Raw genomic sequence first — 15,776 nt, forward strand, 5'->3', positions numbered from 1 at the left:
GTGCCCGTTGCCGGCATCAATTACTTCACCCTTCATCTCACTGCTCAGAATGCCATAAAGCACCTCTCAAGACTGCATCTCAGAGCCCTTTTAGCAGATGAATACAACCAAGCCTCTCACACAACAAGCGAGATGGCGGGCTTCTTCACCTGGTTGTGGGACTGGCTGCTGTGGATGTTCTGGGCGACCGAGATGGACGTTGCCATAGTCGGATTGCAAAATGCCGGCAAGACGAGTTTGGTGCGGGTTCTAGCTGTGAGTTAAGTCGACTGCAGGTAGTCGATACAGTTGGAGGAACACTGACTTTATCATATGAAGGGCAATGAGTTCACCGTCGACACCGTGCCCACAGTCGCTTTCAACAAGAGAGAAGTCAAGAAGGGTCACGTTTCAATCAAGTGCTGGGATCTCGGCGGTCAACCACGTTACCGATCAATGTGGGAGCGATATTGTCGCGGGGTCAATGCCATTCTCTTTGTGGTCGACGCCACCGACATAGAGGCGATCCCGGTTGCTCGAGAGGAGCTGCATAATCTCATGGACAAGCCTACGCTCAATGCCATTCCTCTCCTCGTTCTCGGCAACAAGTCAGATTTGCCCAACAAGCTGTCGGTGGACGACCTGATTGACCAGCTGGACCTGAAGACGATAGTTCGACGCGAAATCAGTTGTTATGGAATCAGCGCGAAGGAAGAGACGAATCTGGAAGCGGTGCTTCAATGGCTTGTTGCTAGGTCAGGCAAGTGAAAAGGCCTCTTTATTTCCATGTGAGGGGATCAATCACGGTGTTTGGAATATGGAGCACAAAAGCCTCTATGGATCGACGGTACATGGCTTCATCAAGGCGCGAAGGTTCGACTATGGACTATTGTACGAATACGCAGTTCACCATACGCATAATGCATTATTGGCTCTCCCAAGCCCGGGCATATCCGACTCCTGTTCTCTCGATGTTGAAGGGGGGAAATGATGGTACTGGGTAAAGGATGGCAGGTCTCATCATGGTATTATTGGGAGTGACTGGCAGACCACAAACAGGCGATTGAACCACGTGCAGAATGACGCGTAACCAAGACTCGGTTCGGATGAGCAGCCCAAGGAGCCCAAGCTTGTGTGCAAGTTAGTGCCTGGAACATGGGGACGAAGCAGGTGCCGAGGGCTGGATTGGGGGGAAAAGGGCCTCTGGAGCCAATCAAAAGGGTGGCGCTGCGCCCCCCAAGATGCACTATGGCACTAGGACCAAGAACCGAGGACACCCCGAGACCTCAAGAAGCGTTGCCCAGCTGCCAGCTGTGGTCATCACTGGGCCCATCACCGTCGTCACGCAAATCGTCAACTGCGCCAGGCTTGCTGCGCCTCCTTCTGGTACCCGGTACAAGCACCAGGCCGAGGACGCCCATCATACGTTTCCTTTTGCCTGCGCCAACTCATCCTTAACTCGACCATACCTACCCTACTTGATCGCATCATCCCCATTTTCCTCAACGCAAACTCCCTCGATATCAAATATCATTCCAACCAGCCTCGTTGTTGATTTGTGTAAGCACCCTGTTCTCTGCGCCTCAGGCGGCAAGGAATACACCATACCTGCGAATCACCGCCACCTCCTCCACCTTCTTTGACATCACCATATTTCACGCACACAACGTACACGCACACACAGCAGCCATGAACCCCAGACTCGTCACCCGACAGTACTACGGAGCGAATGTGTAAGCACTGCCATCCTCGAATGGAATCTCTTTATATTCGCTTCATACCTCGCACTCGCTTTTCACCGCAGTCAGTCCACATCAAGCATCCTCTCTGCTAACATTACTTCACCATGGCCAGATGCATCGACAACAACGGTGTTGCATACAGATGTAATTCCGCGTGGTATGACTGGGGCAGATGGGTCGCCCTCGCCGTCATCATCCTCGGCGCATTCCTCATCTTCTTCCTGTTGAGGTACGTTACAGTCGACAGCGGATACCGCCTCAATCGCATTGTACTGATTTGACGCAGCTTGTGGAGTGCTCGCCGAAGACGTCGCATGGGAAGACAACCTCTGTACGGCACAGGATGGACTGGACGGGCGCCTTGGGGTCACGGAGCTGCTCAGTACAACCCGGGCTACCCACAGACACAGCAACCGTCTTATCAAGCCGCCCCGCCTGCCTACAATCAAACCCAGAGTTACGGCGGCTACTACGGCCAAAACCAAGGCTACTTTGGCGGAAGACAGACGGACGTCGAAATGCAACCTCCGCAAAATACCTACAGAGGAGGAGATGATGTCTACGCCCCCCCAACAAGTCCTCCGCCAGCTAAAAAGTGATCGAGGTGGACTGTTGATGATGGTCAAATATCGCTGATCTCGTCCGTCATAGTGACATCGTCGGGTAGCAAAGATTACGAGACAAAGAGCTGCAATGAAGGAGGACATCATTAACAAAGTATAAATTTCCTCCAGGATGGGCTGCAGAGGCTGTGTATGATAGACTTTCTAAGGCACGGGACTCGAAAGGCATGACAACGGGGGACAAGATTTACGATGAACATTGAACACAGCGTTACGAATATGGACTGATCCAACACCGACACCGGGCGTACCCTGTCTCTTGCCATGATCAAATGTCTATCCTTGCTTCCACCATTTTCGTAGAAAGGCAGCCTCGCAGCGGATTGGGAGTGGCATCCCTTGTTGGGTGGCTGGGCTTGCTAGGCTCTGACGAGCGCCGTCGTTTCAGCTGGAATGTGCCCGCAAAATGCAAGCTCGGCAGGGGTTAGATGGGCCTCATTAGCCTGGAGGATGCCCGCAATGGGGCGTCTGGGGGGGGTGCTGTCATTGGCCTGCGGGAGACCCTGGTGACCTCGGTGACCTCTGCGTCGAGCCCAAACCCGCGGCTTAAGTAGTGCTGCGTTAGGTAAGTACTGTAACCGTTAGTACTTACTCCTTGTACCAAGTAGGTCAGTTGGGCCTTGTGGCCTTGTGGCCTTGTTGCTCCGCCTCCTGCGTTACTCAATCCTCCTCGCTCACTTCAGATTCTTTTCATAGCAACTCCGCGAGCGCTTTTTCTTTGTCTTACGTCCCTCTCGCTACCTCGTACAACGATTGTCTCCCTCTGATTCTCTTCGTGATCATCACATTCACTTCGATTCTCGCCGAACTCCAGCGACGTTCGTCAATTCACTCATTTCATTCTGCACTGTCCGCAGGCCGGCCTTGGTGACTTCTAGCTGAGCCCAGCCTCCCTCGACCATCTAGTCCACCGCCTTCATTTGAACGACCGCGTATGAGTTGACGACCTACGATCGCGCTTCACAAGTTTGCTGCCAGAAACCTGTACAAAAAATGGCGCACTACATTTACGCCCGCGACGTTGTCTCCGACGTAAAGTCGGTCCCAGATACATTCTCCAGCTGGGATAAATGCATGCAAAAATCCTACTGCAAGTACGTGTCGATCGGGGTTCCTCGTCGTGCTTTGCTCTAACGTGGAGATAGGTGGCCCGTCATTGCCGCGATTATCATCGGCTCCCTCATCCTGCTTTCTGTCCTCTTCTGTATCGCCCGGTGCATTTGCTGTGGAGCCGAAATCTGCTCCTGCTGTATGAGCTGCTGCGGCGGCTGTTGTCGAGGTGGACGAAATCGTGACCGTCCTTCGAAACACAAAGATGACTACACCCGTATGCCTCCTACACCTTACCAGGGATACCAGCCTGCTCCCGGCCCCATGGCATATGGCGGCGTCAATCCCGGCGTGCCTCAATTCGCGACTTTCGATGATCCCAGCACCAAGAGAATGATCAATGAGGATGCTCTCCCACCCATGCCTAGCTGGGACACTGCAACGAAGAGAAGAGTCGAAGACACCAGCGAGCCGCCACAGCAAACTGCAAACGGCGATCTGGAGATGGGGAGACTCGACTCTCAACCGCAGAGGACGAGAGGAGGCTACAACAGCGTTCCCAATAGACCCTTCTCGCCTGTTTCACAGAATCCGCAAGCCAATTATCAGAACAACTTCCAGCCCGTCCCGCTAAGCCCGCCCCCAACTTACCATTCCAATTCGTTTGCCCCTTCGGTTGCGAGCAACTCTGACAAATTTGCCGTTGGTGCTGCCAGTCCGAGTCCTTATGAGTACAACCGGGGCCAGCAGCACCAGCCGGGCTATCAGCATTCCTATGCTCCGAGCAGCACCGTGAGTACGAGATATGAGCCGGCCCAGAACGATTACAGCTTGCATAGAATCAGTATGCCCAAGCCTTACAACCCTGTGTCGTCACCACCGCCACAGGCTCCATATCCAGATTCCGCGTCAACGCCATATGAAGCGCGGCCGCCGAGTTTCCTACAGGTGGGGAGGAAGCCCGTCACTGGAAGCATGAGAGAAGTTTGAGTGTGATAAGACGGATTTAATCTTTAATCGATCTTTCGCTTGGATCAAAATCCAATTGGGGCCATTGGCGGTCACATTCTGGGACTTGAGACTTGAAGAACCCAGTTTACCGAATTTCTATCGGCACCATCTCTCTGAAATCAAGAGTATGGCTTTTTTTTTTTGGACATCAATCTTCGCCTCGAACCTACACCCGGATAAGATATTTGGTGGAATTTGGTGGCTCACCACCTCTTACAGGGGCTGGTAGGGGATTATATTTCAGCACGAAAGAAACACGAGAACCATCACTGCACATACACTCAAGTCGGAAGACCGATTTTGGTCCGATACGGCCACCGTGAAGGAAAGATCTATGCGTCAGTCAAGGCTTTAAAATGAATGGGGGCCTAAACAGAGCGGGTGACAACAGCGTTCACGACTTCAACCTTAAGAGAGATTCTCTAGGCTAAATGCTACGAGCAGGAGTCCGCCAATAATTTGTATTTTTATACCACGGTGCTCATTCCGCGCCGCCCCCTAGGCACAGGGCTTCCCGGGTTGTACTATTAGCAAGCCATGAATGATACCATACACACTGTCACGCGATCTCAGCACCGGCAAAGGAAGCTTTTTCAGGACTTTCGGATCGGAGGGAGTTTTGTTTACCAGGGCCGATTATGGTGTACTTGGTGCCTAGGCGCGACAAACCACGAGTCAGAAAAATCATGGGATGGGATGGATTAAGGAATGAGGGGGGGGGATGAGGGAAGAGGAAGGAGGGATGGGTGGACGGGAGGGAGTGTCTCAAAAAAGGAAAAGGCCTCATCAATGCAACCAGCCGTCCGTCTAGAAGAACCACATAACTTGTAACTCCGTACATGCCCATATGATTTGCCACGGGCATATTTTGAACGACGAGTAGACTCTGCTGATCGGGTGGCCGAGTCGAGCTGAGTTCCGGGGTAAAATGTGCGTTGGTATTGCGAGTACATGCCTGATGTACGGACTACGGAGTGTCTACTACATACCTACAGCGGGCAGTAATCAAAAACTCGAACCCAAGGATCCTATAGTCCCATAATGCCACCCGCCCCATATGCTTACGCATACGCTGTTCGGAAACACTGAAGATGAACAAGGTACACAGATAGGGGAGGATGCTTAGATAATAGGTAGGCGATATGTAGAATACGGAATAGTAAGTTGATAAACTCAAGTGCGTGGTACGTCTTTTCATACATCTGGTGTGTCCTGCCTGCGAGACATGCATACCTGGATGCCCGGCCCTTTTCAAAGACTGCCTCCTCCCCCTTGACCATTCCCTGATCCTCCTTCCCTTCGACTCACCCTCAACTTCAATCTTCTTGTCTTCACAGTTCGTCCTTCTCCCATCCCTCTCCTCCCTCTTTGCGCTCACCACCAGCAGAATCCGTCCCGGTCATGTTCCTCACCAACACTGGCAATCCTTCGAGCGCCGCGTGCCCTACAAACCCATCAACGAGCCTCAACGCGGATGCTTCCCGGAGGAAGACCACTCCCAGGAACACCTCTGGTTCCCAGGGAACTCCTCCTCTCTCGGAGATAGGAGGCAGGTCGAACACATTGAATTCAACGTCTGCAAACTGTTTCAAGGCCGCCTTGGGCCCGGCGAGCAGGTTCAGCGTGATTGTCGCTTCTGGCGTGACTTTGAACGCGGGAGTGCCGAGGGCCGCGGGCCGTCGGTCTTTCTTTGCTATAGGCGTGAGTTCGGAGGCAGTGGGTGAAATCCCCAAAGCTGACAGCATTCCAGAGGAGATGTAATTCTCTGCCAGTGCCAGATCAATGTCTGCAAGGAGAGTGATGGGCTCTTTGGCGGTGTTTTCCACGATGATTGGAAGTGTATCTTGATCTCGACCGGCGAGCTCGGCAGCATGGAACCACCGTGCTGCATCTCCTTCGGCAGCTTCGGCGTTTGATAGGGGGCTAGCGGTAGGTTTGACGTCGTCAATGGCCGTGCTAGCGGCCCGGGCAAAGATAGTAGTCAGAGTACCGTCATTGTTCGAAGAGCCCGGAGGACAATCCCGGCCTGTACACTCACCAGTGGGACGGGGCTGTGCACGCCCTGAAGATCCACTGGTTTGGACAGCGGGCTGCCAATGAGTCCATCTTTGGCCAGTGGGCACAGAGCAGTCTCGGCCAACGCAGCCAATAGGCCACCAATGCCTCCAACGCTCGAAACCTCTACAGAACCCATCGGGACAGCCTGCAGTACAGCAAGCTTCTGTGACAACAGAAGAGGAGGATGTCGCAGTGCGAGCAGCATCGGGAGGAGGTGTCGTGTCGAAGGGATAGATGCCATTGCACAGTCCCAGGGCACAAGTCGGACCACAGCAGCCAGTCGCCGACTTCGGATCGAATGTCGTGCTCTCCGGACTGCTAAAGGAACTGAAGATCGACTTCACACTGGCGACGATGGTAGGGTTGGGTTCTTGTGTCTTGGTAGGCCGGAGAGCCTTCTGTTCTTGCTCGGCTGCATTGGTAGATGATGACAACACGAGAGCAAGTAGTGGAATAAAGACGGGAAAAATCATCTTGCTCTGCTATGAGATTGGCAGGCTGATTTCTTTTGGTTAAAGTCAGGAAGTGGATGACGAGCGAGACATTTATACAACCAGTGTCTGGACAACGCGGTATGAGTTCGAACGTCCTTCTATATCATGTTGCGGTTCGAAATAGATTTCACCGCTCCAAACGTTCCTGGAAGTATAGCTGGAGCACAGGCGATCCCGCTATCGGATGTGATGCAGCTTCGGCCGCCTGAAGAAACTGTTAAGGGTAGTCGAGAAAAGCTTCAATGTTACTGTGCGATTCGTTGGTCAATACCGATCTCACCGAGGCGCAATATCGGGCAGCAAATGGTGACACAGCCGTCAGAAGGCTTAGCTGGTCAAGCAATATTCCAAGAGATCCCTGTCCAGGCGGCATTGGTGGATTCTCGTATATTTGGGGGGAACCTTGTTCAGTGTAGCTATGTGGTAGGTCGATTCATCTGAACGTCTCAGGAAAGCTGAGCACTTTGCACATGCATGTCAATTGGAACGGGGAGGTCCCTCCGATAAGGCTGCTTACTTGCAGAGCGATCGGTTGACGAGCGCAAGGAGTGCACAGGGATGGGGTGCACCTTTCGATGCCAGCTGAACATTAGGCGACAAAGATTGTGTAAAGCTCGACCGTTGATACTCAGGTGCCGTCTTATTGGCTGATTTGCAAAGTTGCCTGGAGCGCCTGAATAGGCCATTCTGGATTGATGACATTCAAACAAGCCGCAAATCCGGTCGGCCATTGGGGTGTCGCAATCCACGCGCATCAGGGGGTAAGTGTTGCTTGGAAAGTCCTGCGCCGCCTATTCAGTGATCCGCCTGGAGCTTTCAAACCTTTCTCAGTTTTGAGATAGGAGTACGTATGTCGAAGGGCGGCTCGGTTTCGTGGTCGGACCAAAGAACTGCAAGAAATTGATTTGCACTATGAGATGAGTCGTCTTTTCCTCTTGAAAATCTGCACAGCTCGACTGTGCCTTTGACCTGCTGCCGCCTCGCCGTCGGAACAGTCTCATAACATGACGCCGAACTCGAAACCCCTTTGTGCGCTACCGTCGACGAGAATCCGCCTCGTCTCCTGCTTGATAGGCTGGTTTACATCCTCCCTCGAAGTAGTCTCCCCACTCGATGTTCCCGTTTGTCTGTCGCCAAAAGCTGCCTGCGAGAGCCCCGATAAGCTCAGTTTGGCTGCGATGTCGCGAACATTGCCGCGAGATGCCCAGTATGCTTGGAAGGCAAGTATCAGTCCAAGCAAGAGATAGCAGAAGCTCCATGCCACTAATATAGCCAATGGTGGAATAGGCACTTTAGAGAGGAGCATATGCTCACGCTGTTGTTGAGCAAGAGCAACCCGACCGGTAGTGTAGCCGCCAATGTATGCTAAGACCTTGGTAGAGTATAGACTTCCAAATTTCTGGAGAAAAGAATCGGTCGTATTTCCAGCTAGTGCAGATTGCGTCAGGTAATCTTGTAGAGCAGGATCACCGCCACTGATAGTCCCGTATAGCAAAGAGCCGTGGAAAATTTCCAAGATACTGCCATTACCAGATGGCACGGCTTTGATATCCTGCAAGCCGCCATCGACCCAGGTATATGAGATGTCGTATGAGGCCACGGCGCAATCAAGAATGAAATCTACAACGCCGTCGGAAATGAAAGTGGCGTCTGTGTTATTTGCCAGCATTTCATTCCCGGACACAAATTGCGCCCACTCGTTGTCGAGATTCGCGCAGCAATGCCGACGTAGAATGGATTCACCAACTGAGAGTTGGGATATGGAGAGATGCTGAGGTCGAAATCGCCCGAGTCATTGTAGCCAACAGTGTTGTAAATGTTCCTCATTCCCGAGTCGCTGAAAAAAGAGTACATCAGGTTCGCAGCTCCTTTGTACATCAAAAATGAGCGATATGGATCTGGAGGACGTGGATTGTTTATGTTGGTGCTCACGATCGGTGGCATTCCGATGGTGCCATGGAACATATCAGTACAGCTGAAGTTAGTATAGTAATTATCCCAAAGGACCATGCCACAGCTAGAGGGCTTGACAAAGCGGCATGTTGTAGATATTCCAATGGTAGACGCTTGGTAATCAATGTTAGGGGCAATCCTTTGTTGTTGCGGGATGAGGTATGCCAGATCAGCTCCTGCGACGTCCTCTGTTGCTGTAATTCGAATCTCTGAGAGTTGCGAAGTGTTGTGCAACAGCCGATTCATTTCTGTTGCCTCGAAATTGGCATTAGGGTCGACTTGTCCAGAGTCAGTCGTGTCAGAACAAGGCAGTCCCACAAAAGTTCGGTTAAAGGTCAAGCAAAATTCTGAGAGACCACGTCCAAATTCTTGATCGGGCTGCGGCGGAACCAATATCTGATCGAATTCAACGGTCGACGTCGTGTAATGCAAGATCGTGTCCGCAATGAACACTCCAGCAGCCATGACTAGACTGAGGAGCATCATGGAAGCGGCGCAGTGTAAAACTGGTGGGATGCTGGGTCTCCGCCGGCGGAGAAGATACCACAAATAAGACCGTAATTGCTGTGCAGACGCGACCAAAATCCCGACGAGCAAACTCATCTGAAAAGGTGTCGGTAGATTGAGATATTTTGCTTCCCTAGATGCATCTCGCAGTCTCCGGGAGACGGGAAGAGCAAAGAGAGACAATATGAAAGAGCCCAGTAGCGGCGCCAATGTAGATAGGAAGCTGGCCACGAAAACCAATCGGGCTGCAGAGAGTTAGTGTTGATTGACAGCTTGCCAACTTTGGGAAAACTCACTTGCAGAAAAATTGACAAGAACAAACCCAGGCCCGCGCAATGATGTTTCTGTTGGCTTGAACAAATTTGGAACAGGGTCGATTCTGTACATATAAACCAGAGCAAGCAGAGCACCGGCCAGGAGAGCGATAGGGATGCAAATAATTGTTGCTGGGAGTAGTATTGTTTGGATCAGGTTTTCGTTGGGCAGCAATTCTGGATCGAGGCGAGATCCTTCTTCTGGCATTTCATATTGCCGTCGTATGAAAGATCGTCGGAAATCGTCTTGCTGGAGAGGCAGTTCGTTCCGTAGGCTCAAAGATGGAATGCAACTTTGCTCCATTGCAATATCCTCTTACGAAGGCAAACGCAAGCTATTCCTTTTCGTGAGAAAGGCAGCAACTCGCTCTGAGAAGGAGACGAGCTTCTTGGGACATTGATTCTCACTTTCCATGGCGGACCATTTCAGGGCAGATAACAAAATAATGTGGAGGAAGTCTGTCGTGGACAAGCGAGAATATAAAAGTAAGCGCGTATACAGAAGACCTACCTATGTCAAAATCAAACTGACTTGACCTTTAGCCTTATCTTGACCATACATACAGAACCACTATTTTGTAGGTTAGGAATGGTATATCTTGACGGCGCAAGGTAGGCGCAGCCGGTGGCAAGACGCTGAAGGCCAGCCTCAAAGTAGGGGGAGAGAGCGAGCACTGCGAGTATTCCCATTGGCTGCACGTCTGACTGCTGGCGTATAACTGTGGACCATTCATTTTGCATGGGAGCCTGTCGGCTGCAGAAGTCAAGGTTGAAAGAGGCAGTTCGTGCATATACGACGAGCCGTTTCATGATGACCAGAACTTTTGAATGATGTTACTGTAAACCCCTGGTCAAGGGTCCTTTGGTGGCCCTAATATTCTGCGTAAGCCAGTTGGAAGAGGATATCTTTCCCGAGGCATCGTCCACAGGCACCGAGCAGGGGTTGAGGAGCGAGGGGCTGTAGCCAGCCGGCGAAAGCGACAGTGCTGACTGGCTTAGGTATCGACATGGCTTCAGGCCCGAGTTTGCCATGTGCTCAAACACAAAGTAGGCAACCTTTAGGCTGGGAAACTTGAGATGCAACAGCAGAATGACTTGCGGAAACCGATAAAGGGTGATCCAAGGGGCATTGTGGTTTGAAGTTGAGAAGTTGATGGCAGTGAAGGAAGAAAAGGCACGAGGGTGGAAAATGAAGGCACAGACTCGTGTATGCCAAGAATAAGAACAGCCTGTTCTGGGAGACGCACGTGACCGGCATCTGGCGAAGCCTGCGAAGTCCAAGGCGCCATTAAGACGCGCAGCTTCCATCAGTCAAACCATCTTGAACATCCAATCCCTCCATCCATTATCCCTCTTCTGCCTTGCTGCAGCTCCCTGTTTCTTTTCTTTCTTACTTCTGTATCAACACCCTTCTTCTCTTGTATTTTGCGAGACTTCTTTCCGAATCGCCCAGCACAGCAAACACTTTCCACGGTCTCAGCAATCATGGACACACTCGTTGCCCAATACACTCAGGCTCCCTTCGCCAATGAAGGCTTCACCCAGGAAGAGCAAAATGACTACTGCGAGACACTACCTCCTCTTTCTCTCAAGTTCGCCCTACCGCCCGTTCCGCGTCCTTCTGCCTTTCTCCGAGCAGCAACGGACGACTACTCCAACCCGAATTGCCCGATTAAGATTGCTCACGGTACCACCACTTTAGCTTTCAGATTTAAAGGAGGAATCATCGTCGCAACCGATTCAAGAGCCACCGCCGGCAACTGGATCGCTTCACAAACAGTCAAGAAGGTCATTGAGATTAATCCGATGTTGCTGGGGACCATGGCCGGTGGAGCCGCTGTAAGTTTGGTGCCTGCAATCGTCATGGGAGGTCTGTTGACAATCTGTAGGACTGTCAGTATTGGCTTGCTTATCTCGGCGTCCAGTGTCGATTACACGAACTTCATCACAAGCGACGCATCTCGGTTGCTGCTGCCTCCAAGATTCTGGCGAACCTAGTGTATTCTTATAAGGGGATGGGCTTGTCAATGGGAACTATGATTACGGGTGTGACACCGCAAGAGGGACCTGCTCTCTACTACATTGACTCGGACGGCACACGACTGGCAGGCAACCTCTTCTGTGTTGGATCAGGTCAAACCTTTGCTTATGGTGTTTTGGATGCTCTCTACAAATACGACCTGGAAGATGAAGAGGCCTTGGAATTGGGCAGGCGGAGTATCCTGGCAGCCACCCACCGAGATGCCTACTCCGGCGGCTACATCAACCTCTACCATGTCAAGGAGGACGGTTGGGTTAAGCATGGTTTCTTCGACACGAACCCTATTTTCTGGGAAACCAAGCTGCAAAAGGGCGAGTTTTCCAATGTCACGAGCGAGTTATCCTGAAGAGATGCCGAGAAGGGGACGGGGTACTTGCATTTTCGCTGTGCCGGGCGTTGGACTTGGGCGGGTGGAGCTGTACTAACATACTGAATCAGTGTGTACTAGAAAGCTTTTCCAATGCTTTTCACCCAGTGTATTACAAGATACTGGGATCGATGAGAATCTATCTACCACGCAATGTTGTGTCGCTGGTTCGGTGGTTCGCATGCTTGATCTTTGTGCATAGTATCAGTGTGCTCTACGGAGTAATACTTCTATGGAATTCTATCACTGTCCCCTTCCTCTAGTCTAGCTACTTTTTGGCCATTTCCTTGAGCAATCCCTTCAAGCGACGCTGCTCGTCCGTGTTCAACAGCCACCGTAACTCGTCTCTGTGTTCCTTGCCCAGCGCCTCGGCCATCCGTTCGGCGGTCATAAAGTCATGATCCGCGTAATCAAAGCCCGGAACGACCGTCTCGCTAATCAATAACCCTTGGCCGCTACTCCTGTTGTCGCTGCCCTCTTCGTCGGGGAGCAGAAAACTCGCCTTGAACTTCCCACCCTCGACGATCCACTGTAGCTTCTCCCCCTTCTCAATATCCTTGCCTACGACAAAGGTCTCCACGGGGACTTCGCCGCTCACAGGATCCCTCTGGTCAAAATGCAAGATCACATAGCGTCCTCGTCCCCAGTGCAGAGTGTGCACTGTCCGTCCCCTGTTGCGATGGAATCGCCCTACGGGACTTTTCGGACTCAAGAAATAGTAAATTGTCGTCGACGCGTGCCTGGTGTCGGACGTGTCCGTTGAAGTGGCGTTCGTCAACAGCGGAAGGTTTTTGAATGGGTTGGGCACAAGAAGGGGGTCACGGTCTGTTTCGTGGAAATAGCCACCTTCAATGTGGGATTGGAGCTGGAGGGTGGTGATGGTGCGTGAGATGACTGGGGATTCGGTGGACGGTGGAGACGAAAGGAGGGAGCGGATGTAGTGTGTATCGTCGCTTGGGATTATGGACATGGTTTCTCAGTCCTTCTGGGACTGCGGACTTGTATACAAAATGGTTGACGGGATGGTTTGGAAGCTGATACACTCGCGACTCGCGGCGCTGTTGTATGGCGTTTTCCGACCTGCCAATTCTGTTTAGGTAGCAGAAGAATCAATATTGAGTCGCATTCCCACCACAATATCCTGCAAAAGAGATCCGGTTGATTTTTTGAGAAGTTGACAGTGGAAGTGAAGGCATCATAACTGGTATGCAACGGATATACCGCATCTGATGCTTATCTAAGCACCGTGTGTTGAGTTCGGTGGGATGTCTTGGTGCCATACATATGAGCTTGGTGGGCCTGATTCAACTGAACGGAGGGTGGATACCAATCGGCTCCGACTGCTGCTAGACCGAAAGGGCAAGTCTTCAGAAAGGCAGCTTTTCTTTGGGGGGTTACGATTTCAATGCCACATCCTATGGTTAACCTCCTGGCGTTGCCGACCGTCTCCATATCACCACCGCAGCTGCAGCAGCGCAAACTACAACTCCCAATGCTAAGCCATACCTCATCAGCTGCCCGTCGTCGTCATCTTGAAGTGGCCGTGGGTAAGCTGTGACTGGCTCTAGACCAGCTTCAGAAATGACCACGAACAACTCCTGAATTGAAGGCCAAGTGACGCTGGTGGATATCGGAGGCCCTTGAGGCATTCTTTGAATTTGAGCAACATACTCATCGGGCTGGTTTTCAGCTCTTTGGGTGGTTCGATCAAGATCAGCTTTCAGAGCAACGTACAAAGACGGCAGATCTTCTAGGTGGGGATATGTCTTCCGAATGTTTGGAATATACGCAAACGAGTCCGGATCCGACGAATCGTAGGTGTAAACAATTACGTCGCACTGGTCCAGAAGCTTGCTCTTGTTCTCCAGAACAGCTGCCTCGGATTCCCCCAATTCCTTCAATATGAGGTAACATTGTCTCCCCCCGGGTAGTTCCACGGTATTGACCGCCACACGCGGCTGAATGGTGGGACGATAGAGACTATTGAATGGTTGAGCCAAGAATGCATCCAGCAAGGCAGACTTGCCAGATTGAGGTGCACCCAATACGTGAGCGAGAAGGACATTCCGGCCCACTCGACCTGGTTTCCGCCTTCGCTTGCGGGGTTTCGTCAACTTCAAAGCAGCTGTTGTGCTGGTATTTGAACGGTCTGTTGATTCGAAGCCCAGATATGCGAGGTATTCCAGGGTCGTCTTTGGAGAGGTGAATGTGGTCATTGACCACTGTGCGAGCCAGCCTTGCAGAGTGACATGGCCAGCATCATTTCTCACGGTGCAAGAAGGGAAATCGTTGTCGACCCACAGCTGTGGGATTCCGGGGGTCGGAGCAAACAGAGATGCCAGTTCCTCGTTCCTGAGCCCGCCGTCGTTGTCCCGATCCGAAGTGAGGAACAGATCGACAAGGAAGCGATAACCAGCCGGGGACAGCTCAGCAGAGGCATATTCGGGCACTTCAAACTTGGGATGTAGAAATGATTCTTGTAGAGACAAACTGTCGGTGTATTGAAATGTTCGAAGTATGACCCAGATTGTCTCATGACGTCCCTTTTCGGCGTAGAGTTTGTTGAGGAGAAGGAATCCCTGAGAGTTGATACCTTTTGGGGAGGCGGCTCCCGGGATGTGATTGTCAATCGTTTCTTTGATATGCTGTAGATCTTCCGAGCTTAAACCCTTGTCAAAGCATTTGGTCTGAAATTCCTCCATCTCTTTGTCGTTCAGCAGACCATCTTTGTCCTTGTCGCAGAGGTAGAATATTCGAAGCAATGCGGCTACGGCAGCAGGTTTGAGGACCGATTCTTTTGCATCAAACAGAGGAGCGATTGGGTGAGTGACAGCTTTCTGGCAGAGAAAGAATGCTTCATTGACATTGAAGTGATCACGGGCACTAGTTCGTATACATGAATCAATCTCTTTGAACTCTGACATGACGGGCAACATTTCCTCCTCGACTATCTGAGCGGATGTAGATGTCGTAACCAGGTCGGATTTGTTCGCGCATAGGATGACAGGAAGATTGACACCGAGAGAACGAAAGTACGGCAGCCAGAACAGAGCCACCCGTTCATAGCTGTAGTGGTCTGAATAGACGAGAAGGATGACATTTGACCTTCGCAGTTCTTTGGCTAGAGTTGCGCGGTCTTGCGGGAGGGCAGAGGTATCGACAATCACCGTGGTGACATTTTCTGGAGTCCCGAGGGTCGGTGGGATTGTGATTTGAGGCAGGACAGCTTGGATTCTGGTGCTGACAAAGGTATCTTTTACGAGAGAGGTGATAAGGCTGGACTTACCACAGCCCTCGTCCCCGCAGACGCATATTCTCACGGTGGCCATTTTTCCGAGTGATAGAGGTCAGCCGCGAAGGTTCATTGTTTTCCACCCTGCGACCGCGACTCGGGGCCGGGGGCTCACGTGGAGAAGCGTTGAATGCGGAGACGCGTGTTAAGCTTAGCATACACGGACCAAGTAGAGATCGGCCCAAACGTGAGCAGAGCGATAGGGACTCGAATGCCGAATACGTAGGAGGCGTATGGGGGTGTGTGGACTGGTGGGCAAATGATGCGGAGCGGGCGAGCTGGGTCTAAGATCACGAGAAAAGCCGCCTGGGCTCAACTGCGCCTCACCGGCGGCGACGACGTCGT

The 15,776-nt window shown here is 51.8% G+C and overlaps 8 protein-coding genes across 8 annotated transcripts; 4 read left to right on the forward strand and 4 right to left on the reverse strand.

The window, feature by feature from the left end:
- Positions 1-132: 132 nt before the first annotated feature.
- On the forward strand, positions 133-747 carry A1O5_00748 (arf/Sar family, other; the record flags this gene model as incomplete). Its single annotated transcript, XM_007741367.1, has 2 exons — positions 133-255; positions 319-747. The coding sequence occupies 2 exons, from the start codon at positions 133-135 to the stop codon at positions 745-747; spliced, it is 552 nt and encodes a 183-aa protein (XP_007739557.1).
- Positions 748-1,825: 1,078 nt separating this feature from the next.
- A1O5_00749 (uncharacterized protein) lies at positions 1,826-2,320 on the forward strand (the record flags this gene model as incomplete). The annotated part of the gene is made up of 2 exons (XM_007741368.1): positions 1,826-1,950; positions 2,008-2,320. 2 exons carry the CDS (start codon positions 1,826-1,828, stop codon positions 2,318-2,320), a joined length of 438 nt encoding a protein of 145 aa, XP_007739558.1.
- Positions 2,321-3,337: 1,017 nt separating this feature from the next.
- On the forward strand, positions 3,338-4,384 carry A1O5_00750 (uncharacterized protein; the record flags this gene model as incomplete). Its single annotated transcript, XM_007741369.1, has 2 exons — positions 3,338-3,438; positions 3,490-4,384. The coding sequence occupies 2 exons, from the start codon at positions 3,338-3,340 to the stop codon at positions 4,382-4,384; spliced, it is 996 nt and encodes a 331-aa protein (XP_007739559.1).
- A 1,352-nt stretch (positions 4,385-5,736) lies between these two features.
- Positions 5,737-6,936, reverse strand: A1O5_00751 (uncharacterized protein; the record flags this gene model as incomplete). The annotated part of the gene is made up of 1 exon (XM_007741370.1): positions 5,737-6,936. The coding sequence occupies one exon, from the start codon at positions 6,934-6,936 to the stop codon at positions 5,737-5,739; it is 1,200 nt and encodes a 399-aa protein (XP_007739560.1).
- A 1,018-nt stretch (positions 6,937-7,954) lies between these two features.
- On the reverse strand, positions 7,955-9,939 carry A1O5_00752 (uncharacterized protein; the record flags this gene model as incomplete). Its single annotated transcript, XM_007741371.1, has 3 exons — positions 7,955-8,607; positions 8,655-9,662; positions 9,714-9,939. 3 exons carry the CDS (start codon positions 9,937-9,939, stop codon positions 7,955-7,957), a joined length of 1,887 nt encoding a protein of 628 aa, XP_007739561.1.
- A 1,277-nt stretch (positions 9,940-11,216) lies between these two features.
- Positions 11,217-12,118, forward strand: A1O5_00753 (proteasome component PRE2; the record flags this gene model as incomplete). Its single annotated transcript, XM_007741372.1, has 2 exons — positions 11,217-11,570; positions 11,621-12,118. The coding sequence occupies 2 exons, from the start codon at positions 11,217-11,219 to the stop codon at positions 12,116-12,118; spliced, it is 852 nt and encodes a 283-aa protein (XP_007739562.1).
- A 289-nt stretch (positions 12,119-12,407) lies between these two features.
- A1O5_00754 (uncharacterized protein) lies at positions 12,408-13,109 on the reverse strand (the record flags this gene model as incomplete). The annotated part of the gene is made up of 1 exon (XM_007741373.1): positions 12,408-13,109. One exon carries the CDS (start codon positions 13,107-13,109, stop codon positions 12,408-12,410), a length of 702 nt encoding a protein of 233 aa, XP_007739563.1.
- Positions 13,110-13,560: 451 nt separating this feature from the next.
- On the reverse strand, positions 13,561-15,468 carry A1O5_00755 (mitochondrial Rho GTPase 1; the record flags this gene model as incomplete). Its single annotated transcript, XM_007741374.1, has 1 exon — positions 13,561-15,468. One exon carries the CDS (start codon positions 15,466-15,468, stop codon positions 13,561-13,563), a length of 1,908 nt encoding a protein of 635 aa, XP_007739564.1.
- Between the last annotated feature and the right edge of the window lie 308 nt (positions 15,469-15,776).

This window comes from Cladophialophora psammophila (genome assembly GCF_000585535.1).
Source record: "Cladophialophora psammophila CBS 110553 chromosome Unknown aczJe-supercont1.1, whole genome shotgun sequence".
NCBI classification, from domain to species: domain Eukaryota; kingdom Fungi; phylum Ascomycota; class Eurotiomycetes; order Chaetothyriales; family Herpotrichiellaceae; genus Cladophialophora; species Cladophialophora psammophila.